The 25074-nt window shown below is 38.6% G+C and overlaps 2 protein-coding genes across 2 annotated transcripts; both read right to left on the reverse strand.

Moving 5' to 3' along the window:
* Nucleotides 1–9584: 9584 nt before the first annotated feature.
* Nucleotides 9585–10531, reverse strand: LOC136388866 (olfactory receptor 52K1-like). The gene is given in 2 exon segments (XM_066360674.1): nucleotides 9585–10346; nucleotides 10349–10531. Coding segments are annotated over 2 exon segments (945 nt in total).
* Nucleotides 10532–22793: 12262 nt separating this feature from the next.
* Nucleotides 22794–23738, reverse strand: LOC136388867 (olfactory receptor 52K1-like). The gene has a single exon (XM_066360675.1). It carries the CDS (start codon nucleotides 23736–23738, stop codon nucleotides 22794–22796), a length of 945 nt encoding a protein of 314 aa, XP_066216772.1.
* Between the last annotated feature and the right edge of the window lie 1336 nt (nucleotides 23739–25074).

A 25074-nucleotide genomic window follows, 5' to 3' on the forward strand; every position in this document is an offset into this window, starting at 1 on the left:
TGGATTTAATTGATCAATCTTCAGAACCTTTCAACCTAAAGCAGCAGAATATACATTCTTTTCAAGTGTTCATGGTACATTCTCTAGGATAGACCACAGGCTAGGACACAAAACGAGTCTCAACAAATTGAAGAAAATTGCAATCATATCAAGCATCTTCTCAGATCACAATGGCATGAAACTAGAAATCAACTACAATAGAAAAACTGAAAAACACTCAAACACTTGGAAACTAAATAGCATATTATTAAAAACAAATGGGTTAACAATGAGATCAAGGAAGAAATGAAAAATTTCCTTGAAACAAATGAAAATGAGCATACAACTACTCAAAAATTATGGGACACAGGGAAGCAGAACTTCCCTGAGAGGGAAGTTCATAGCATTGCAAGCATATCTTAAGAAGTTAAAAAAAAAGTTCAAATAAACGATTTAACCCTGCATCTAAAAGAACTAGAAAAAGAATAGCAAGTAAAGCCCAGAGGAAGTAGAAGGAAGGAAATAATAAAGATCAGAGTGGAAATAAATGACATAGAGGTTAAAATAACAATACATAAGATCAATGAAACTAAGAGCTGATAATTTGAAAAGGTAAACAAGATAGATGAACCTTTAACCAGACTCACCAACGAAAAAAGAGGACTCAAATAAATAAAATTAGAAATGAGAGAGAAGTAACAACTGACAGCAGAAACACAAAGGATTGTAAGAAAATACTATGAAGAACTGTATGCCATAAAATTAGACAACCTAGGCAAAATGGACAAATTCCTCAAAACATATAATCTTTCAAAAATCAATATAGAAGAATCAGAAAACCTAAACGGACCAATTTTATCAAATGAGATTGAAACAGTTATCAAAAGACTCCCAACAAACAAAAGTCCTGGGCCAGATGGCTTCACAAGCAAATTTTTTTTTAATTTTTTTTTTTATTCATTTTAGAGAGGAGAGGGAGAGACAGGGAGAGAGAAGGGGGGAGGAGCTGGAAGCATCAACTCCCATATGTGCCTTGACCAGGCAAGCCCAGGGTTTCGAACCGGCAACCTCAGCATTTCGAGGTCGACGCTTTATCCACTGTGCCACCACAGGTCAGGCCACAGGCAAATTTTAACAAATATTCAAAGAGCTAACTCCTATCCTTCTCAAGCTATTCCAAAAAATTTAAGAGGAGGGAACACTTCCAAACTACTTTTATGGGGCGATCATAATTCTGATTCTAAAACCAGACAAAAACATTACAAAGAAAGAAAACTATAGACCAATATCCCTGATGAACTTAGATGCTGAAATTCTCAACAAAATATTAGCATTCTGGATCCAGCGATACACACAAAAAAAATCATACATTACAATCCGGTGGGATTTATTCTAGGAAGATAAGACTGGTACAATATCCACAAATCAATTGATGTGATTCAACACATAAACAAAAGAAAGGATAAAAATCACATGACAATATCAATAGATGCAGAAAAAAAGCATTTAATAAAATTTAGCACCCATTTATAATCAAAACTCTCAGCAAAGTGAGAATACAGGGATCATACCTCAACAGGATAAAAGCCATCAATGAAAAACCCAAAGCCAACATCATAATCAATGGGAAAATTTTTTTTTAAATCTCCTTAAGATCAGGAACAAGGTAGGGGTGCCCCCTTTCACCACTCTTATTCAACATAGTTCTGGAAGTCCTAGCCACAGCAATCAGACAAGAAGAGATAAAAGGCATCCAAATTGGAAAAGAAGAAGTAAAACTATCATTATTTGCTGATGATATGATACTGTACATAGAAAACCCTAACATCTCAGTCAAAAAAACTATTGGACCTGATAAATGAATTCAGCCAAGTGGCAGGATATAAAATCAATATTCAGAAATCAGTGACATTTTTATACACTAAGAATGAACTGTCTAAAAGAGAAATTAAGAAAACAATCCCCTTCACTATTGCAACAGAAAAAATTAAGTACCTAGGAGTAAATTTAACCAAAGAAGTTAAAGACTTGTACTCGGAAAATTATAAAACATTGATAAAGGAAATCAAGGAAGATAAAAACAAATGGAAGCAGATTCCATGTTCATGGATAGGAAGAATAAATACCATCAAAATGTCTATATTACCCAAAACAATCTATAAATTCAATGCAGTTCCTATTAAAATACCAATGACATACTTCAAAGATATAGAACAAATATTCCAAAAATTTATATGGAACCAAAAAAGAACACAAATAGCCTCAGCAATCCTGAAAAGGAACAATAAAGTGGGGGGTATCACACTTCCTGATATCAAGTTATACTACAAGGCCATCATACTCAAAACAGCTTGGTACTGGCCTAAGAACAGGCTTACAGATCAATGGAACAGAACAGAGAACCCAGAAATGGGACTAGATGAAACTAAAAAGCTTTTGCACAGCCAATGGCACCATTAACAAAATAAAAAGAAAACCCACACAATGGGAGAATATATTCACCAATACATCTGATAAGGGGTTAATAAGCAAAATCTATAAAGAACTTATAAAACTCAACACCAGTAAGGTAAACAATCCAATCAAAAAATGGGCAAAAGAAATGAATAGACACTTCTCCAAAGAGAACATACAGATGGCTAATAGGCATATGAAAAAAATGGTCAACATCACTAATTATTAGAGAAATGTAAATTAAAACCACAATGAGATACCACCTCATCCCTGTCAGAATGGCACTTATTAACAAAACAACACATAATAAGTGCTGGAGAGTGTGTGGAGAAAAGAGAACCCTCCTGCACTGCTGGTGGGAATGCAGACTGGTGCAGCCACTGTGAAAAACTATTTGGAGATTCCTCAAAAAATTAAAAATGGAACTGCCCTTTGACCCAGCTATCCTACTTTTAGGAATATATTCTATGAATACCAAATCACTGATTCAAAAGAAGAAATGCACCTCCATGTTTATTGCAACATTGTTTACAATAGCCAAGATCTGACAATAGTTTAAGTGTCCATCAGTGAACAAGTGGATTAAAAAGCAGTGGTACATATACACAATAGAATACTACGCGGCCGAGAGGAAGAAGGTAATCTTACCTTTCACGACAACGTGGATGGACCTGGAAACTATCATGCTAAGTGAAATACGCCAGGCAGAGAAAGAAAAATATCATACGACCTCACTCATTTGAGGAATCCAATGAACAATGTGAACTGAGCAATGGAACAGAAGCAGAGGCAGGATCAAAGGGACCAGAGGGAAAGCAGTCAGAGGGAAAGTAGAAGAGAACATGGGATCAGAGAAGGGAAAGAGATTAATGAAATTATATATACATAACACAGCATTATAGAGAACAGGACAGCAAATCCTGGAGGGAAGGGGGAAAGACATTGGAGGGAGGGGCATAGAGCTGGGGCCGGGCGGAATAAGGGGGTGAGCGGAGATATATTTGGTGGGACACTTGAATCTATGTAAAGACAAATTAAAATCAAATAAAAAAAGAAAAAGGAAAGCAATAGATAATTTCTGCAACAATGTAAAAAAATATGTAATGGGTTGGGGAATAAGTTCGTAGCATTTTTACTGAAGACTTTTATTTAAACAAAAAACAATAATTATATCAATAAGTTAATCAATTATATATTCGCCGTTGCTGTTTACAACCTCTTCCCACCTCTCGACCAATTTGTTGATGCCGTTCCTCCAAAAATCGCCTGGTCTGGTGTCAAAGAAATTGTTGAGCCAGTTTTTAAGGACCTCTTTGTTATCGAAGGTAACACCCTTCATATGGTTTGACAGGGAGCGAAAAGATGGTAATCGGTCGGTGCAAGGTCCGGAGAATACGGCCGATGCTGAAGGACCTCCCATTCGAGCTCTTGGAGTGCGGCTTTGATGACTTGTGCAACATGGGGCCTGGCATTGTCGTGAAGGAGTATGGTTTGACCATGTCGATCAGGTCTTTTCAATTGAATAGCCTCATTCACGCGGTGTAGCTAGGCAATGTAGAGCTCCTTGTTGACCATGGCATTCTTTTCGAGCATTTCCCAGTTCTTCATTGAATTCAGAAGGCCTTCCGCTGCGGGACGTGTCATCGACGTCAAAGTCGCCATTTTTGAACTTTGCAAACCATTTCCGTGCTGTAGGCTCGCCTGTGACACCTTCTCCATACACGTCGCAAATGTCCTGGGCTGCTTCGGCAGCTTTTTGACCTCGATGAAAAGCAAAGAAGAGCAGGTGTCGAAAATGTTGATTTTTGCCTCCTGGGTATTCCATTTCTAAGCCTCAAAACTAATAAAAAATTAAATAACTCAAAAATACAATTAACATAGTTTTGTAGAGCAGAAAGAGTTTTATCGAATGAATACTTACCCTTTGCCAAACAGCAAACAAATCGTTGTAAAATAAAAGAAAATATAAAAACGCTACAAACTTATTCCCCAACCCAATATTTATAGGTCTATGTAGTGAAATAAAATGAACCAGAGTCAAAAGAACAGTTTTTTAAAAAATGGTTAAAGAAAATAGCAACAAATGGAAAATCTAAGACTCTTCTGCTAGAGTAGACCATTCTGTGAGCTCATTTTGCAGACCACACTTTTTAGCCAATTAATGACTGAAATCTATGAAACAGCATGTACACAAATTTGAATTTATATTTCTGCTTATATGGTTAATGGACAGTTTATCATTCCTTGACTTCTTCAAATTTTTATCCAACTCCATATTTCCTCAGATGAATAACACCACTCCTGTTTTGGTGTCATTCTTTATTTTTTTTATTCCCTGGAAGTAAAAATTCCAGGATCTAGTCAGCATCTTTGATTTGTTCTATACTATCTACTTAAGGGATCATATACACAAAAATTCTGTCTTCCAATGACATACAACTGGCATCCAAAAAACCACATCAAATATAAGTGTTCAAAGTTACCTAGAGTTCACATTATCAGAAAGAAGAATGCTGCAGAGAGAGGTGGGGTGGGGGGTGATGTATCAAAGATCTGTAGTCTTCACCTGAGTACAAGAGTAAGCTCACCCAAGAAGATTAGAGGAAACAATGTCCAGTACTCACACAGGATTGGAAATAGTTCATGTTCCCACAAGCCAGAGTGAAAGCCCTACGGTACAGTAGATTTTTTTCAGAAATGTTTTTACTCAGGAGTGGTTACAAATTAAGCCTAAACTAAAAGGTGCTTCAGTCCTAAATAACAAAGTCTAAGAGCAAAATCTGAAAGGACTGCACTGTTTACAACAATTTAACTATGTCCCAGACAAAAAAAGCTCAAGAATATATAAAAGAACAGAAGTTTTCAGTACCCAAAATAAAATTCAACATATATGACATTCAGTCAAAAATTAGATACAAGAAAAAACAATCAGAACAAATCAGTAAAGGTACAGATGATAAAATTAACATAAAGATATTGAGCAATTATTATAAATGTATTCTATATGTTCAAAAGGCTATAAACAGGCCCTGGCCGGTTGGCTCAGCGGTAGAGCATCGGCCTGGCATGTGGGGGACCCGGGTTCGATTCCCGGCCAGGGCACATAGGAGAAGCGCCCATTTGCTTCTCCACCCCCCCTCCTTCCTCTCTGTCTCTCTCTTCCCCTCCTGCAGCCAAGGCTCCATTGGAGCAAAGATGGCCCGGGCACTGGGGATGGCTCCTTGGCCTCTGCCCCAGGCGCTAGAGTGGCTCTGGTCATGGCAGTGCGATGCCCCGGAGGGGCAGAGCATCGCCCAGTGGTGGGCAGAGCGTTGCCCCTGGTGGGCGTGCCGGGTGGATCCAGGTCAGGCGCATGCGGGAGTCTGTCTGTCTCTCCCCGTTTCCAGCTTCAGAAAATTAAAAAAAAAAAAAGACTAAAAAGCTATAAACAAGATTGAACATGTTAAATGGAGGCATCAGAAAATATAAAAATACCCAAATCAAACTTTCAAGGGTGAAAATTACAATATTTGAAATACAAAACACAATAAGGGGAAATAACAAACACAACAGTGATTCAGAGTATCCTAAGCAAAACCGTATGAAATAATATTCAAGAAGTTTGGGTTATTTCTATAGTTTAATAAAACGGAGTGAAGCTTCTCTTTCTGGTTTTATTAATCTTTTCTAATTTTGGCCATTTTCAAGCTATCAATGATCCGGGGCTCTCTTTGATAAAATGGATGTCTGGGTCAGTCAAGGGTCCATATACAGAGACATTGTTTGGGCAACTTAACTGATAATTACTTAGGCTCTAGAAAATTCAGAACTAGGATGCAAGAATGGTGGAAATTGTAATTACGTTTGAATTAGTGCAAACATATTTTCTGTATTCTCTTGTGTTATTTATGTAATGGTAAACTTCAAGCCTAAAAATAGTATGCAGATATTCTCATGAGTGCTGTGTTCAATTTAAGTAAAGAGTGTTGATATAAGATAGTTAAAGGATAGTTATTTCCTACCTATGAATAAAGTTAACAGTGCATAGTGTTTATTACATGGTAATTAAGTTCATATATTATTAGGCTTTTTTTTTTAAGTTTATTGATTGATTGGTTTTAGAAAGAAAGACATTGATTTGTTGGTTCACTTATTTGTGCATTCATTGGTTGTTTCTTATATGTTCTCTGAGCAGGATTGAACTCACAACTTTGGTGTATCGGGATGATGCTCTAACCAACTAAGTTCCAGCCAGGGCCATCTATTAAAATTCTTTCTAGGATGAAATCATTCTCCGTGGAGGGTAGAAGTATTACTTGAAAATCAAGGTCATTCCCACACCAAATATAGGGACAAATGAGATCTTGCAGTAAATATTTATTTAGTCTATTATACTCTATTCAATTTATTAATTAACAATGACAGTTAAACAACTAGTTTCCAGAATGCACTGTGAAAAAAAATACCCACAAAATTTCAGCAGTACACAACAATAAAATGTAGGTTTCATACATCTGCAGAGCAGCTGAGACGACTTTGCTGACCCCAGCTAAATTGTTCATCCATCCAGGAATCCGCTGATCCAAGCTGGGCTTGCCTGTGAGGTTCTGCTTCAAGCTGCATGTTGACAAGGCAACTCAGCTCCACTTTTCCCACCTCCTTCTTAGAGGTGGGTTAACCAGGGCACATTCTTCTCCTGGTGCAGTGGAGTCAGAAGACAAATCCTTCTGCATAAGAAATTTCAAGCAGATTGAAATTGTGGGTAAGTAGATTCTGGAAGAGTGAGCATACTACTTCCTTCCTTGCTGCCCAATTACCCACCTCTGCATCTAGAGGACTGAAACTCTTAGGAGCTGACGAAAGATCCACTGAAACCATCACCCTATGTGTGCCTATGAGGCAAGCTATGACACGTGCCTATAACATGAGCCTGGAGAGCCTGGAGATGCTTTTTCAGAGCCTATAAGGTTTTCTTGTTCATTCCTTAGAATTTAAGAAACTCCTTTTATTAATGCTAAGGAAATAGAAGGGTTACAAAATAAAATTTTAAAGAATAGAAGAACATGATTGTATAAGTAGGCCTTCATGAAAAAGGTGTATATGAGTTTCTTTAAAAAACTGACTGAAGTAATATTCAATTATGAGCATCTGTGTAAGGAAAAAAAAGAAGAAAGATAAAATGAAATTTAATATCACATTTAGGATATGCTAGAAGAAGAAATAGTGGGTTTGCTTTTTTTATTTAAGTACTTAGAGTCCTGAACTGTCATGAGTTGGAGTGCAAGAAAGAGCTCACAATTCCAGCAAGCAACTCCCAAATCTCAGTGGTTTATAGCAGAGTAAAAAAATCATCCTTGTTCATGTTATATATATAAACACCATGGGCCAGCTGTGGCTGTGCTGTGAGTCAGACTCACATCGACTCTGTATATCTTCTCCATCATAGGTCTAGGTTGAAGGAAAAACTCTGACTGGAACTGTGCTTATTCTTATAGAAGAGGAGAAAAGCAAGAGACACTGAACGAAGCTACACAAACACATGGTAAAGTTTCTGATTACTGTGGCACATGTCAGGGTCACACAAATTTCATTGGCCAAAAATAGTCACAGAAAAAATTAACATTCCTAAAGTGAGGAAACTCCCCTCCAGTGGGAGGGGAACAAGATAGTAAAGATCTGTGAACAATAATAATCTATCACAACTACATATTGTAAGTATGTATATTTTCTTCTTTAGCTTCAGAGGTCTTGTCTTTATTCAACTCCTCTATTATTGGAAACAAAAGGCATATACATGTGAAAAGTAAATTATATAATATACATTTTTATAAAGTGGTATCTTGCCTGACATGTGGTGGCGCAGTGGATAAAGCATCAACCTGGAAATGCTGAGGTCGCCAGTTCGAAACCCTGGGCTTGCCTGGTCAAGGCACATATGAGAATTGATGCTTCCAGCTCCTCCCCCTTCTCTCTCTCTGTCTCTCTCTCCTCTCTCTCTTCTCTCTCTCTCCTCTCTAAAAATGAATAAATAAAATTTATAAAAGGAAAAAAGTGGTATCAGAAGACTCCTTTGTTAATTATTCAGTGAAGGAATTGGCAATTACTACAGGTCAGAAAGGAACTGACTTAATGGAAGGAATAAGTCTCCTTAGAAAAGGAGCTCTCCAGACTCACAGAGAGCAGGCTGACAGTTGTCAGGGATGTGGGACCAGAGAAATGGAGGGACTGAGCAAAAAAGAAAAAGAAAAACTTGGGGACACGGATAACAATGTGGTGATTGTCAGAGGTAGAGGGAGGTAGAGAAAGTTATAGGGAGGATTAATTATAGATTATAGAACAATTAATTATAGGTGATGGAATAAGACTTGATTAGAATGGTGAATATGCAATACAGTGTACAGATGATGTATTGTAGAATTGTGCACCTGAAACCTGTATGATTTTGTTAACCAGTGTCACCCCAATAAATTCAATAAAAAGGGGAAAAAGGGAGCTGTTCAACTGTAAAGCCACCACAAAGGCAGTAGGCTAAAGAGTGGCAGAGGCTGTCAAAAGAGACATGGAGCCTGACCTGTGGTGGCGCAGTGGATAAAGCGTCGACCTGGAAATGCTGAGGTCGCCGGTTTGAAACCCTGGGCTTGCCTGGTCGAGGCACATATGGGAGTTGATGCTTCCAGCTCCTCCCCCCTTCTCTCTCTCTGTCTCTCCCTCTCCTCTCTAAAATGAATAAATAAATAAAAAAATTAAAAAAAAAAAAAAAAAAAAAAAGAGACATGGAGTTAATTTCAGTACTATATGTGGTTTTAGCCTTTGGATAACAAAATTTTGGTTCAGTTCTTCACTCATAGTCTGTACAAAGAGCCCACCAGTCTCAGCAAAAAATATTACTACTGTCTTTCACCCATATAAAAATAACACTTTGAAAAGTTCTCTGTTTCCATTAATAATGTAATGAGACTATGAAAATAGGCCAAACCTCTGCTGTCAGACTATGGGACACACCTGTTTGATCTTATTAGTGGAACTGTGAGATTGGGACTTCATTTTCCTTTTCACACTGAGAATTAACAAAGAAGGGGACTTTGCAATTTTCCTACTTGAGATCTTTCTTCTATGCCTTAACCCAGCATCCATTCAGCACTGGACTGGCATATAAAGAAAAAACAATGTACCTACACAGCTTTTTTCCAGAATAGACTGATCACACGATCACGAATCTGCTTGGTCTTGATGCCATAGATGATGGGGTTGACCATGGATGGAAAAAGAAGGTAGAAAATAGCAAGGAGTATATGGACATGAGGAGGAGCCCGGCGTGCCACACGGTGCATGACCGAGGAGATGACAACAGGTGTGTAGGTAGACAAGATGGCACCTATGTGAGACACACATGTCCCTAAGGCCTTATAGCGGGCTTCCTGAGAGGCAAGCTGCAGAACTGCCCGAAGGATGAAGATATAAGACAGAATAACAAAGAGCAGATCCAATACTACTATCAACATGGCCACAGCAATGCCATAGATATTGTTGAAGCGAGTGTCTCCACAGGCCAGCCTTACCACAGCCATGTGCTCACAGTAGCAGTGGGCGATCACGGGGCCTCGGCAGTAGTGGAAACGTCTGAGCAGAAAGGGGAGTGGAGTCATTAGTGTCACAGCCCGAGTCATAGCAGCTATACCAATCTTGGTGATAAGGGGCCCAGTCAGGACCGTGGTGTAGTGCAATGGCTTGCAGATGGCCACATAGCAGTCAAAAGCCATGGCCAGAAGCACTGCTGACTCCATGATGGAGAAGGAGTGGAGAAAGAACATCTGGACTAGACAGGCATAGAAGTTGATCTCCTGATCTCTGAACCAAAAAATAGCCAGCATTTTAGGCAGTGTTGAGGAAGAAAGGACTAGATCAATAGTTGCCAACATAGCCAAAAAGAGGTTCTCATGGGTTCATGGAGGGCTGCTTCAACCTGGATGATGAAGAGGAGGGTACAGTTACCAAGCAGGGCCAGAGTATAGGCAAAGCAGAAAGGAATGGAGATCCAAACATGCAAGTGCTCCAAACCTGGAATTCCTACCAACAAGAAGGCAACTGGGTGAGTTGAGGTGATATTGGAGACTGACATGGCTTCTGCAAATTTTCTGTGTCAGTTTATATGGCCCCTTCACTTTCTATATATACTTTCTTGGGAGGATTAATTCTTGTTCCCATTGCTAGGCCTTAAAAATAATCAGTTATTAGGCTTCATAGACATGGGGAAGCATCATCCATGTTTTCTTCCCTCAAAGAATTTTGAATCTCATTGAGTAGATATAATATTAAACATAATTAGAACCAATATCTCAAGACAGCTTTCATAAAAGAATGGAGAGAAGGTATTGCTTTCTTCATTCAAGGTGATGTCAATAATAACCTGTTAAAAGAAGTAGACAAATGTTAAAACAAATGCATTTATTTTAAACATACATTGGTACCATTATATGTAATAAGCTAAGTTCACAGCCACACAAGCCAATTTTCTGTCTTGAAATCTCAGGCTTCTATACCTGTAAAAGTTGAATAAAGCCTGCAATTTCTAATACCCCTATTAATTTCACAATCTGTTTATTTTCTCTAGGACTACACTATCTGATATGGCTGCCACAAGCCACATGTGGCATCTTATGTTTATTAATATAAAATTAAAATTCAATACCTCAGTTATGCTAATATTGAATACTTTACAAGTGCCTAATAGTTACATGTGACTAGTGCTACCATTGAATCATTCATACACAGAATATTTTCATCATTGTAGAAAGTTCTTTTAGAGCAGGGGTCAGGAAACTTTTTGGCTGAGAGAGCCATGAACGCCACATATTTTAAAATGTAATTCCATGAGAGCCATACAACAACCCAACCCGTGTACATTATGCATTATCCAATAAAAATTTGGTGTTGTCCCGGAGGACAGCTGTGATTGGCTCTAGACACCCGCAACCATGAACATGAGCAGTAGGAAATGAATGGATTGTAATACATGAGAATGTTTTATATTTTTAACATTATTATTATTTTATTAAAGATTTGTCTGCGAGCCAGATGCAGCCATCAAAAGAGCCACATCTGGCTTGCGAGCCATTAGGTTCCCAGCCCCTGTTTTAGAGAGAACTGCTTTAGAATATATCTCCCAGGTCCTATCCCTATCCACAAATCTCTGCAAATACAGCCCTGCCTCCAGCTGATAAAGAAAATAAGGAGCCTCTTCTTTTGTTTCTCTTCCATCTAAATTCATGTTAAGCTCCCTATTCAGGTGTTCTCATCCAATCATCTTCTAGATCCATCATTTTTGTTGCAGGAGAATTCTCTCATATTTAGTAACTAATGTCTGACTTCCATAACAAATGCCTTTTATTTTCTTTATTTTTTAGATTTTATTTATTCATTTTTAGAGAGAGAAGAGAGAGAGAATGAGAGATAGAGAGAAGGGGGGAGGAGCATGAAGCATCAAGTCCCATATGTGCCTTTACCAGGCAAGTCTGGGGTTTCGAACCAGCGACCTCAGCATTCCAGGTCAATGCTTCAAATGCCCTTTATTCTTAACCTTTCATCTTGACCTCTTCTCTTGTTCATTTTTTGCTTCTTTTGATTCCTTAAACATTGGCATTACCCAGTTTTTATGCAGCTACTTTTCCCTTCTAGAATCCAATTAATGTGGTTTTTACAAGCATTACATAAGATAATGTATTTAAAACATTTACTATATCACTGAACAAAGGAAGTACTGGAAAAAAACTTAGTCTCTTTTCCATACAAGAAAATTAAGTTTTTGGCAATCCAATAGCTCTAAGATGTCATAGTTGATAGTGTTAGGCAGCTGAGTTTGAGTTCTAGCTTTCTCCAATTCCAATGTCCTAAATAACTAGGCTTTATTGCTTCTCTCTAAATGCTTTTTAAGCCACACACATATTCAGCATATTCAAATTGAAAACAAATTTCTTTCCTTAGGGTATGGAAAAATTTTAGAATCTGAAGATTTTGGATCAAATCACAACTGCCACTTATACAAGCTGCATGACCTTACGTAAATCACTTATCTCCAAGATTCTTTTCTTCTCTGGAAATGGGGAATAGAAATGTCCAACCTTTATGGGACATTGTGGGGAGGGTGAGTAGGATTATGTATAAAATTATTTTGTATAATTCCTTAGCATTTGCAGATCCTTATTTTTTATTTATATCTCTTCCACCATTGAACTATATTTAAATAATTCTGTTAACTAATATTATCCCTCCTATCTTATGTTCTCTTCCTTCTATTACTTCAAATATCTGCTTTTCTTCACAGAAAACATCTAGAAATGCTTACATTCAGTCTCAACTCTCTCAAGTATCAGTTGGTAATAAAACAATCGAATCGGAATTCATTCTTATTACAGTACTTTTCTGAAACTGCTTTCACTGGGACCACCAATAACCTCTATATAATGGTGTCATTGTAATTTGCCTGCTTCCATGGAACCTTTCAGCAACTTCTATCTAAATTGACACCTCTCTCCTTTTTTTTTTTCTGAAGTGAGAAGCAAGGAGAAAAAGACTCCCGCATGCACCCAACTGGGATCCACCTGGCAAACCCACTAGGGGGAGATGCTCTGCCCATCTGGGGTGTTGCTCCATTGCAACTGGAGCTATTCTAGTGCCTGAGGCAGAGGTCATAGAGCAATCCTCAGCACTCGGGCTTCAATTAAGCCTTGGCTGTGGGAGGAGAAGAGAGAAATAGAGAGAAAGAAGAGGGGGAAGGGTGGAGAAGCAGATGGGTGCTTCTCCTGTGTGCCCTGGCCAGGAATCAAACCCAGACTTCCAAACACTGGGCCGATGCTCCACCATTGAGCCAACTGGCCAGGGCTCTCTCCTTTTTAAAACCATCTTTTCTCTTAGATATAATGATACTATTGTTTCCTACCTCCTTAGCTACTCATTTTAATCTTCTGTATCTGCCCTACATCTAATTATTGAATTTCTTCAGGGATCAACATTGAGCTCTGTTCAATTTTATATTCACAAAACATTCAGTAAATATATTCAGTACATTTACTGAAAAAATTAAATACTTTTACTAAATGAGTTAAAGATAAATGTGCAAAAAATAAACAGACTGACACCTTAGTGGAACAGATTTTCTACAGGTTTGCAAAGGACAATAAAAGAACATAATTTACATAGAGGATATTACTGTCATAAAAGAAACAGGTTAATGAAGATAGAAAATCTTGAAGTTAGGGGAAGAAGAAGGTAGAAATTTTTAAAAAGAAATTAGGGTAAGCCTTATTGGATAGAAAATGTGAGCAAAGATTGAATGAGATGAGAAAACACCTCATTAGCTTCATTTCTTTAAAAGTCAGAACCTTGGGTTCCATGCAGGTGAATTACATGGGGAAAATTATAACAGGGAATAAGGATGGGTGAAAGTATAAAACAATAGAGCAAAGATTCACATCTGAAACTGCATTAATAAGCTGGATAATGTGTGATCAACTATATCCAACCCCACATGAGTAAGAAGTACACATTGTTAGTTACAGAATAGTCATGGGGATATAAATTACAGCTTAAGGAATATAGTCAATAATCTTGTAATAACTATGTAGGGGATCAGGTGGGTACTAAAAACATCAAGAGGACCACTCTGTGAAGTACATGATTTTCTAACCAATATGCTAATACAGAATAATATTGAATGTAAACATTAGTCAAAAAATTCTAAAAAAAAAAAAAAAAAAGGAATCATGTAGAAGGCACTTCAGAATTGTCTGCTCACAACATGAAAGAGGGGTATATTTATCCACTGTTTGTCACCCTACCTTCACCAAAGTGGACCCAAAGTGCTAATGTCCTTGTACTTCCTGATTCACACATGTTCTAGAATAACGAGCAGCCTCCTTTGGTGACCCACGCAATGAAACAGAGTAACCCAGAGGAAAGGTAAAGATAAGACAGGTGCAATCAAGCTATACTTTCACTCAAGTGGTTACCACAGCAATGGCCAGAACAAAAAAAGTGAATGAACAGAAGTGAGACAGGCATAAAAGACAGAGCATATAGGAAGTTGCCCCTGGATGGAGAAGTCTAAGCGAAGGGAACAGTCAGAACAAATGCCTGAAGGCAGCAATATGACTAATGTTTTAACTCTGCGGCATGGTCAGTGTAGCTAGAGAATTTGAATGAATGAGACATTCATAGAGTTCATAAAGGCAAGACCAGATCAGGCAGGGCCTTTTAGGCCTTTGTAGAAACTTAACAAAACGTCTTGCAAGGACATTTTACGAGAAGATAAGTGACATATTTAATATTTTTTAAACTTTTCTCTGCCTCTTATGATGAGAATAGCATGAAAACATAAGGGTAAAAAAATGAAAAAAGAAAAACAGACTCTGGAGGCTATTGCAGTAATAGGGGAAGAAGAATGTTGGCTAAGAACCAAGGTGGCAGTGTAGGTGGTGAGAAGCAATCAGATTTGGGATATACAATATTTAAGAAAAAAAAGCCATGGGATTTTTTTTGACAGATTAAATATAGATCATAAGAGAAAAGACAGTGAAACATAACACCAAATTTTTTAGCTTAAGCAACTAAAAACAGGAGTTGCTCTCAACTGAGATTGGGGGAAATGGGGAGGGGGAGATAAAGATTTAATTTTGGATATGTTGAGTTTGAGATGTCAATCAGAAATCTAAGTGAACATGTTGATACATTTGGATATACAAGTCTGGAGTTTGAGAGAGATTTTAGCTGCTGATTGTAAACTTGTGATCATTGGCAATAGCTAATAATAATAGCAATGAAACTGATTGAGATCAAGATAGTGTGTATTCATAAAAAATAGAGAACAAAGAACTGAATCAAAACATTAAAAATGAGGGTGGAGAAGCAGCTGGCTGAATGGAGGAAAAATCAACAAAATTGACCAAGAGTGAGTAACTACCAGAAAAATTTCCAAGAAGATGTTCTGTCCTGATAGGCCATGAAATGTAGTGCATTAAGGAGGAAATTATTACCATTATAAATTCTACTGATAAGTCAAACAATTCCAAAACAGTTCAGCTTTGTGTATAGAGATATAGTGGTTTGGATTCCTTAGTAAGGAAAATTTTACTAGAATAAGGAAAGGCAAAGCCAGATTTGATGGAGTTAGGTGAAAAAAAAATTGCAATTGGTTAGCACGGCTCAGATTTCTGAGGAGGTTTTCTGCAAAGGTAAACAGTAAAGGAAGGACTAGTAACTGCAGAGGGAAGTGGAGTAAAGAGAAGGGTGTGTGTGTGATCAATTGTTTTTAAGAAGAAAAAAAGGCATGTTTTTAAACTGAAGAGAATTTTTCCAGTAGCAAGGGAAAACAGAATATACAAGACAAAGTAGACTATTGCTTTAGAAAAGTCCTTGAACATCACCCTCTTTCTAGGTGTTCTACTTGTTTATCATGAATTTAGTTATCAGCCTCTAAAATTATGAAAACATGTTTCCATATTTTATCTTCCCGCTAAGCCACAGACTAGGGCATCCAACTGTCTACCTATCCCCTCATAACAGTCTCACAGCTATCTCAGCCTATCATGCTTGAAGCAGATATCTTGACTTCTTCCCTCTATGTGCGTTCCATATCTCAGTACCTAATAACCTCTCCAACCAGTTGCTCAACCCAGACTCATCATCCTTGGTTCTACCCCTTACTTCCTGTAACATATTCAATCTACCAGCAGGTCCATTTGGGTCAACCTGCACAGAAAGTCTCAAAATTGCCTACTCCATTTCCATCACCACAACAATTATTTAAGACACCATCATTTCTCATATACTAGTGACACAAGACTCCTGACATGTGTGCAGATCTCTGCCTTAGTGCTCCAATTTCTATCCTTCCACAAGCACCCAGCTTATTGTGAAGTGAAGGGACTTGGAGAGAAAGGACTGCCTTATTTACTTTTATAAATGCAGCCTCTAGCATACACAGTGTGTGACTGTTTCACCAAATGAGGAATGAACAGTCAGACTGAAATGTGTCTTCTCACTACATTCAGATCTTGCCATCTGATCCAATGGTTGGTTATCTTTTAATTTAACATTCAACCAGTACAGAAGTTCTAAAAACCCCAACCAGCCCTGGTTACATGCATCAGAATAAAATCTTATCGGAAAATATTTTTCCATGTCTTACTAATATTTGCACATCTTTGTCAGGAACAAGCACTTTGGCTTTGTAGGAAACAATCCCAGTCACACCAGAAACTTTTGTTTTCACTGTTACATCTTCAGAGGCAAGAAAAGTACTAGGTACGTAACAGTCGTAACTGTTAGTGATTCTACATACATACCTGTTGCACCTTCACCCTCTGTAGATATATTTTTTCAACAAAACTGAACATATTTCATTATATCTCTGAGTTATTACATCTCCTTGATTTGTTCTCTCTACCTTTGGAACATAAGTAATCATCCTGTGACCTATCCACCCTCCCTCATACAAGGAAAAAGTTATCTGTTCTTTCCAGTTTCTCCCCCCAAATGCAGGGTGTCCAATAGTGCATGCCCTTTACCTCTGTTAAAGTTCATCAAAAATATACCCCTCACCAGAATAAAGATCTTAGAGGAGAGGAGTAAATGGAGCCATGTCTTTCTTGCCAAATATCCGGAAAGCAGGAACCTACTTTGCAGTGAATGTTTTATCTTGCTTATACTCTGATTCAGAAGCCAACATGTTCTCACAAGTTCCCAGGACCTGTTTATTTCTTTGCTTTTCCTAAAGGTGCTTAAATGAGTCTCCAGAAACAGAAAGTACTCAGTTAATACTGTCATCTACTTGGTAGTCTATACCTATATTGTAAGAGGGTATAGGAAAGATAATATGAATGATTATTATTCAGAGATAGGAAAATAGTCACTTACCTAAGGTCCTTCAAAGATGTGCCTTGTGGAAGAATAACCTGTGAGAAATGTACTTCTTACCTCTCCCTCCATCTTCCTAGTTCAGGCCTCATTTTTTTTCTCTCCTGACTAATACAGTAGCTTCCTAACCGAGACAGGGATAGTGGTGGGGTGAGGAATAAATGATAGGTAAGGAGAGAGGATCCAAATTGGAATAATCAGCTAAGACTTTTTGGAGTTTAACCACAGTTTTTGGCATAGAAATGAGGCAAAAATCCTCTGTAGTGGAGGCAGTGTCTGGCGTTTGTAGACAAAGCATTTGGGTTGGATTATCAAGACTTGTGCTCCCTCAATTGAAGAGCCTAAGTAGAAGAACAGAAGCAATAAAGAAATAGAGAACAGGCAGGGAGTTGAAGCCCAAGAGCAGGACTGGGTGTGGAAGGTAATTAAAAGTGTTCCATCCTCTCCCATTCACCACACCTGTGTCACTTCTTTCCTGTTTCCGCTAGTCCATCTCTGACCACCGTGCTTAGTCTGATGTAGAATTCTTGGCCCTGTCCTTTAGCTTCAGGAAACTCCAATGGGAGGTGTTTAAGAAGGAGAGAGCAGGGAGGGATCAGCTGGCTTTATCTTCACAAGCCTCTGCTCTTCTTCCAAAAGGATGTGGAAGCAGACACTGTTGCACATGAGGCGGTCCTCAGGGACTCATGGACGACTCTGGCCTCCTCTCTGGGGACTGACACAAGGAGACTCCTCTGACCCAGGGCTTCACCCCTAGGTTTCCCTGAAGTCCATGTCCTTTCCATGTTTAGTGACACTAAGTCATGCCTTCCAAGAGTCACTGCCTTCTCCTTAGAGCTGTGAGCACCTGAGACAGAGCCTGCTGGTACCTTGGTCTTTGAGGTGCCTCCCCATACCCCTAGCCCTCCTTTCAGTGTCTCCTAAGAAACAGAGTTTCATTAAACATATAAACTGTAACCAAGTCCTATCTGATATGACCTAGTAGGGCCGGAGTTCCAGCCTAGTCAGGCCAAGATCATCTATTAGGTATTTATTTTGCATACATATGACATATTGGCCTGAGCTGGGCATTGGTTTCCAGCTTGTAACTTTAGAATGGCAGATCTCTTGTCATGCTCTGTTTCTTATATCTAATAAAGATAGTCCCAAATTTTCCTAACTCACAGGGGGAAGGTAGGGTCTAATTATATAATTGAGAAGGCAAGTACTAATGTAATTACTTATAAGTAATTAGCAGCCATTTATAAAGAATGAAGGTTCTGGTTATTCTGACGTCAGAGGCTCTGGAATAAGACCATTCCTTCTTCACAGGAGATGGGTCTGACCTGGAGGCTGGAAACATTCCTTGTGTAAGTCCTCAGGAGGAGAAGAAGGCCTTTGTTTTAGGATATAGTATTTTTTAAAGGCATGCAACTCTATTTGTGTGTTAGTATTTGCTATTATTTTTAATCTTTTCACCTGTCTCAACTATGCTCAGAAAACACGAAGAATCTTTGAACTACATAGGCTCTAAAGTGAGAATATTATTTCCCTGGGGTATTTATATTTATTTATTTGGTGTCAGAGAGAATTATAAGAGCAGAGATGGGGACAAGCACAAAAAGGTTTCTAGGTTTTATTTTATTTATTTATTTTTTTTTTTTTCATTTTTCTGAAGCTGGAAATGGGGAGGTAGTCAGACAGACTCCCTCATGCGCCCGACCGGGATCCACCCGGCATGCCCACCAGGGGGCGATGCTCTGCCACTCTGGGGCATCACTCTGTTGCATCCAGAGCCATTCTAGTGCCTGAGGCAGAGGCCACAGAGCCATCCTCAGCACCCAGGCAATCTTTGCTCCAATGGAACCTCAGCTGCGGGAGGGGAAGAGAGAGACAGAGAGGAAGGAGAGGGGGAGGGGTGGAGAAGCAGATGGGCGCTTCTCCTGTGTGCCCTGGCCGGGAATCGAACCCGGGACTCCTGCACGCCAGGCCAACGCTCTACCACTGAGCCAACCGGCCAGGGCCGGTTTCTAGGTTTTTACTGCACCCTTCCCTCTTCAACAGTTTCCTACCTCCATACCCCGTCTGACATGGACTTGGAAATTCTCATTCAAGGTTAAAAATACAGACAGACAAATAGAGATAGAGATTACAACAGATACATGAACTGACATGCAAGCCTGTATGGTTTTGTTAACCAGTGTCACCCCAATGAACTCAGTTAAAAAAACATACATAATTCTTAAACTATCATCTCTGAAGAAACAAAAGGGGGCCCAAGATAAAAGTACAGGAGAAAATTTGTGGAGGATGATGGAGAAGGGGCAGTAGTTTGCTAGGCTGTTAGACCAAAATAACACATACTACGTGGCTTAAATAAAAGACATTTATTTTTTCCCGATTTTGAAGGCTACAAGTCCAGATGAAGGAGCGGGCAGGGTTGGTTTCTTCCGCGGATTCTTCCCTTAGCTTGTATATGGCATTCTTTTCCCTGCATCTTCACACGGTCTTCCCTGTGTGTCTGTGTCCAAATTTTATTTTCCTATAAGGACTTAAATTGGATTAGCAACCATGTTAATGGCCTCATTTTAATTAATTACCTTCTTTAAGACCATATTTATAAATATAGTCACCTTCTGAGGTACTGAGAGTTAGGACTTCATCACATAAATTGAGGGATCGGACACAATTCAGCTCATAAAAATCTGCCTTCTGGTCTCCTAGAATGCACATCCTTCTCCCACAAAAATACAGTCACCCCATCCTCATAGCTCCCAAAGTCCTAATTCTGAATACAAAATTCTATTTAAGTCTCATTTGATCATTTGAGGATGAGAGTCAAAGTATGAGCTATCTTGAGGCAAAATCCCTCTTCAGCTGTGAACCTGTGAAACCAGTTGTTAGCTGCTTCCAAAATACAATGCGAGCACAGGCATAGCATAGACACTCCCATTCCAAAAGGAGAACATCAGACAGAAAAGTTTTAAATGGTGTTATGAGTCACAAGCAAGTATGAAACCAGTGGTGGGATTCAGCCAGTTCACACCGGTTTGACACACTGTCACCTTATTTTTTGTTGACTTCAGCAAACCGGTTGTTAAAATGGCACTTATAATCAGTGTTCTCTCTGAGATGACATTTTTAATTACCAAATTGATATTAATGATTATCAAGATTTCATGGAAAACATTTTTTTAAATTCCCAGAACTATGCAATTCTTGGAAGTGTTCAAAGAGCTAAAAATATTGTCAGAACAATTACTGTAAGTTCAGCAGAAGCGGGAAGGGGTTTTTCAAAGATGAACATAATACATTCAGAGAAGAGAAGTCACCTGTTTCTAGTATATTAAACACAACGAATATTAGTCTAATCAGCCTACCTCTAAAGGAACAGAACCCTACTCCTACAGTGAAAAGATGGTTAAGGATAAATCACACAGCCAGTGATGGTCAGATAAAAGCCGAGAAAATTGCAAGTAAGGACACCAATCAAGAAACAATATGGAAATATCTTAAATAACAGTTTTATTGTTTTTTGTCAGGTATTATATAATATTTTTTATTATTTTAAAATTCTTCCTTATAGCAATTTAGTTTTATGTACCTCTTTTATTGTTCTCATTTAAGTATTATATTTATAAAATAATAAACTACCTTTCGGTATATCATTTTTTATAACGGTCATAGGACAGAGAACTAGTTGTTAAATTATTTAAATCTCACCACTGTATAAAACCTAGCAGGGCAAATTACATTTGATTTTAAGGCTCCAGAAAGTTCTCTTTGGCTTGATGCTCCATCCTTCAGGCCTACTGGTACAGTAGCTCCAAGCCCTCAGTTCTGGCAGTGGCCCTCACTACTCAGTTGTGTGTGGGTAGTTCCAACCCTTGGTCTCTTGAAAGCAGGAATGTGCTCTGCCCTCTGAAACTGAAGAAGAGACAGCCCTACCCTGGGACTGTGTGCCCTTTTGGCACATAGCAGCAACGGCAGCCCTGCAAATGTTTGAAACATCTTGGTGTCATTTTTCCCTTTTCTTAAAGGATGAGATCATGTTCATAGCCAGTTAGCTTTGTTGGACAATTCTGTAGAATCCCAGAAGTCTAACAGCCTTCATCATATTATCCCATCTCCATGCCCTTCAGGTCAAGCTGGCAGTACTTCTAGTATATCATTCTCATAAACGTTATTGGCCTCCGATGTAATTCATGAGGTCCAAGCTATCAGACATGAAGGTCCTGCACAGGTCTTTCTTGTATAACTCTCTTCCTGACTTCTGCTGAAATGGCTATAAAAATAATTACGTCACAAACCTAATCTTTTTAAGGCAATGGATGCCCAGCCATACTCTTAGATGTTCTCTCCTGAATATATTGTACTTTTTATTGTTTTGCAATCTGGATAAACTAAGAATTTTCCAAATCTTTAAGTTCTGGTTCCTTTTTGTTTAACTAGCCCTTCTTCAGTATATCTTTCTTCTCTTTTTACTATACACAGCAAGGTATAATCAGGTCACAACTTAAAGACTTTGTTTAGAATTATCCTCAGCTAAATACTTAAGTTCATCACTTACTAGTTCTATTTCCCACAAAACTCTAAAACACAATATAGTCAAGTTCTTTGCCACTTTATAACAAGAGGTACCTTTCCTCCAGTTTCCAACATTTTCCATCTTTCTGTCTGTGACTTTATCAGAAGAGCATTTATTGTTCCTATTCTATCAACATTCTGTTCATGGTGATATATGTATTCTCTAAAGAGACAAGCTTTCTCTAAAGTTTTCTTTTTTGAGCCTGAACAAGAATTGCCTTTAATACCATTTTTATTTTTTTTACTAAAAATCTCTTTGAGACACTCTAGGTTTTTTCTAACATGTACTTCAAAACTTTTCCAGCCTCTATTCATTTCCCAGTTCCAAATGAACTTCTACATTTTCAGGATATTTATTGCAGTAACACCTGACTTAGAACTCAGAACTTACAGCCCTAGAATGTCAAGAGCTCCCCAAAACTTCAAGTCTTTAATCAGAGGCTGGACAACACCTGGCAGAGTGATTAAGAAAGCATTCGTTCATCAGATAAAATGTTGACCTCACTCAGGTCCTGAATGAATAATTAACCAATTTTCGACAACTCAAAATAAAAACTCAGATTCTCAGTCTTGTCTTGAGTAAATAAACTTGCAAGCACCTTTTCATCTTTAGGTGATACCACCAAAAGGAGAGTGGGTTAAGCCTTTGTCAAGCTCATGATAGGAGTGAGGACTCTCAGAAGACAGCAACAGCAACAGTTTGGGTCCCGAGGATTCAGACCCTTGAGTTCTGATCAGGCTGGTGGTGATACAGTGAGTTTCAGGACATTATTTAGTTTTTTCATTGTACTGGGAAAGAACTGAACATAGACACGCTGACAGCCCTCCACTTCCTATCATACCCACACCCCCACTCCAGCATTCAACTTGCACCACTCTTTCTCTACCTGTTTCTCTTTCTCCATCTACACATACTTTCTCAGGAATAGTCTTAAGACTCTCTTACGAATTTGCTTGGTCTTGACCCCATAGATAATGGGATTGATCATAGGCGGAAAGAGTAGATAGAAATTGGCAAGGAGAATGTGCACATGTGGGGAGACCCGGCGAGCCACACGGTGCATGACCGAGGAGATGACAACAGGTGTGTAGGTAGACAAGATGGCACTTATGTGAGACACACATGTCCCTAAGGCCTTATAGCGGGCTTCCTGAGAGGCAAGCTGCAGAACTGCCCGAAGGATGAAGATATAAGACAGAATAACAAAGAGCAGATCCAACACCACTATCAACATGGCCACAGCAATGCCATAAATATTGTTGAAGCGAGTGTCTCCACAGGCCAGCCTTACCACAGCCATGTGCTCACAGTAGCAGTGGGCAATCACGGGGCCTCGGCAGTAGTGGAAACGTCTGAGCAGAAAGGGGAGTGGAATCACTAGTGTCACAGCCCGAGTCATAGCAGCTATACCAATCTTGGTGATAAGGGGCCCAGTCAGGACCGTGGTGTAGTGCAGTGGCTTGCAGATGGCCACATAGCGGTCAAAAGCCATGGCCAGAAGCACTGCTGACTCCATGATGGAGAAGGAGTGGAGAAAGAACATCTGGACCAGACAGGCGTAGAAGTTGATCTCCTGATCTCTGAACCAAAAAATAGTCAGCATTTTAGGCAGTGTTGAGGAAGAAAGGACTAGATCAATAGCTGCCAACATAGCCAAAAAGAGGTACATGGGTTCATGGAGGGCTGCTTCAACCTGGATGATGAAGAGGAGGGTGCAGTTGCCAAGCACAGCCAGAGTATAGACTGAACAGAAGGGAATGGAGATCCAAATATGTAAGTGCTCCAGGCCTGGGATCCCCATCAACAAGAAGACTGCTGGATGAGTCGAGGTGATATTGTAGGTTAACATGGCCACTGAAACTTTTCTTCCTGTTTTCTACTTCCACAGGGCCCTTCCTGAGAGTATCTAATGTCAGGTGAATTATAGTGCCCAAGTTCAAACTCTGATCATTCACATGGGAGGATTAGTTCTTGATCCTATTTTTAGACCTTAAAAGAAATTAGAAAATTATCCTAATATGCATTGTGAATGATCTTAATTATGCATTCTCTCTGCCCTCAAGGTGCATAAAAAATCATTGGGTAATCAAAACATTAAATAGCAACAGAGCTAGTATCATAAGGTAGCTTTTGTTAAGGAATTGAGTGGATGAAGAACTTTCTATTGTCTCTGTATAATCAAGGACACTTTATAGAAGATGCAGATCCCTGCCTAATTAAATCTTACCCAAAAACATTCATTGTCTTCTTATTTATTCCCAACTCAAGCTACACCTCTACTTATGAAAAGAAAGTCTCTATTCTGAAATATCAAGTGGGTTGTATAAAAAATAATTAAGCATAGCATCTTCAAATAATTCACTTTCCTCCAAGTACTATAGATTTCCTCTAGCAGAAGTTCTATTGGTTCTTATTTGACACTCTGAAATTTCACCATGGAGCCTTGTCTCCAGCTAATGTGAGAAGTTCTATTGTTATTCTCCTTCACCTAAGTATAGTGTAGCTTCCATATCTATATGTTTCTACTTTCACATACTTTCCTCTCCAGAATTTATGACATTTGTGGGTTTTTTTAATGTTAAAATTTTGTTTTAATAGAGTCACAAATAAAAAAAAAAATTCCAATATGGCATTTGTGACATTTAGGAAAAGTGATAGTCAACACCCACCTGATTATAAAACTGACCTCTGAACTTCACATCATTTTGTCCCCTTCTGGTAGCCTTTATCTTTCTAGCTCCTTTCTCCGCTTTTGATCAGCATTTCCTTTGAAAATGCTTAATCATTTGTTTTCCAAAATTATACCTTCATTCTCTTTTTTTTTTTTCAGTTCCTACCTAAAAAGTTTCTTCTAGGGTTAATTTATATAATCGTTTAAAACATTTAGCAAAATGAATGAGTGGATTTTTTTTAAATGTGGTACATATACATAATGGAATACCATTTAGTCATAAAAAGTAGGAAATCCTATGATTTACAACAGGGACGGAACTTGAAGACTTTATGCTAAGTAAAATAAGTCAGACAAAGAAAAAAAATAACTGTATTATCACACTTATATGTGGAATCAAAAAAAAAATATCCTCCAAACTCATAGAAACAGAAAACAGATTGGCAATTGCCAGGGGTTAGGGGAAATGAATGAAAGTGGTAAAAAAGTACAAACTTCCATTTATAAGATAACT

The sequence above is a fragment of the Saccopteryx leptura genome, chromosome 1, assembly GCF_036850995.1.
Source record: "Saccopteryx leptura isolate mSacLep1 chromosome 1, mSacLep1_pri_phased_curated, whole genome shotgun sequence".
In the NCBI taxonomy this organism is placed as follows: Eukaryota; Metazoa; Chordata; class Mammalia; order Chiroptera; family Emballonuridae; genus Saccopteryx; species Saccopteryx leptura.

Coding starts and splice junctions, on each gene's coding strand:
- LOC136388867 (XM_066360675.1), bottom strand. CDS start 23,738: ATGTTAACCTACAATATCACCTCGACTCATCCAGCAGTCTTCTTGTTG.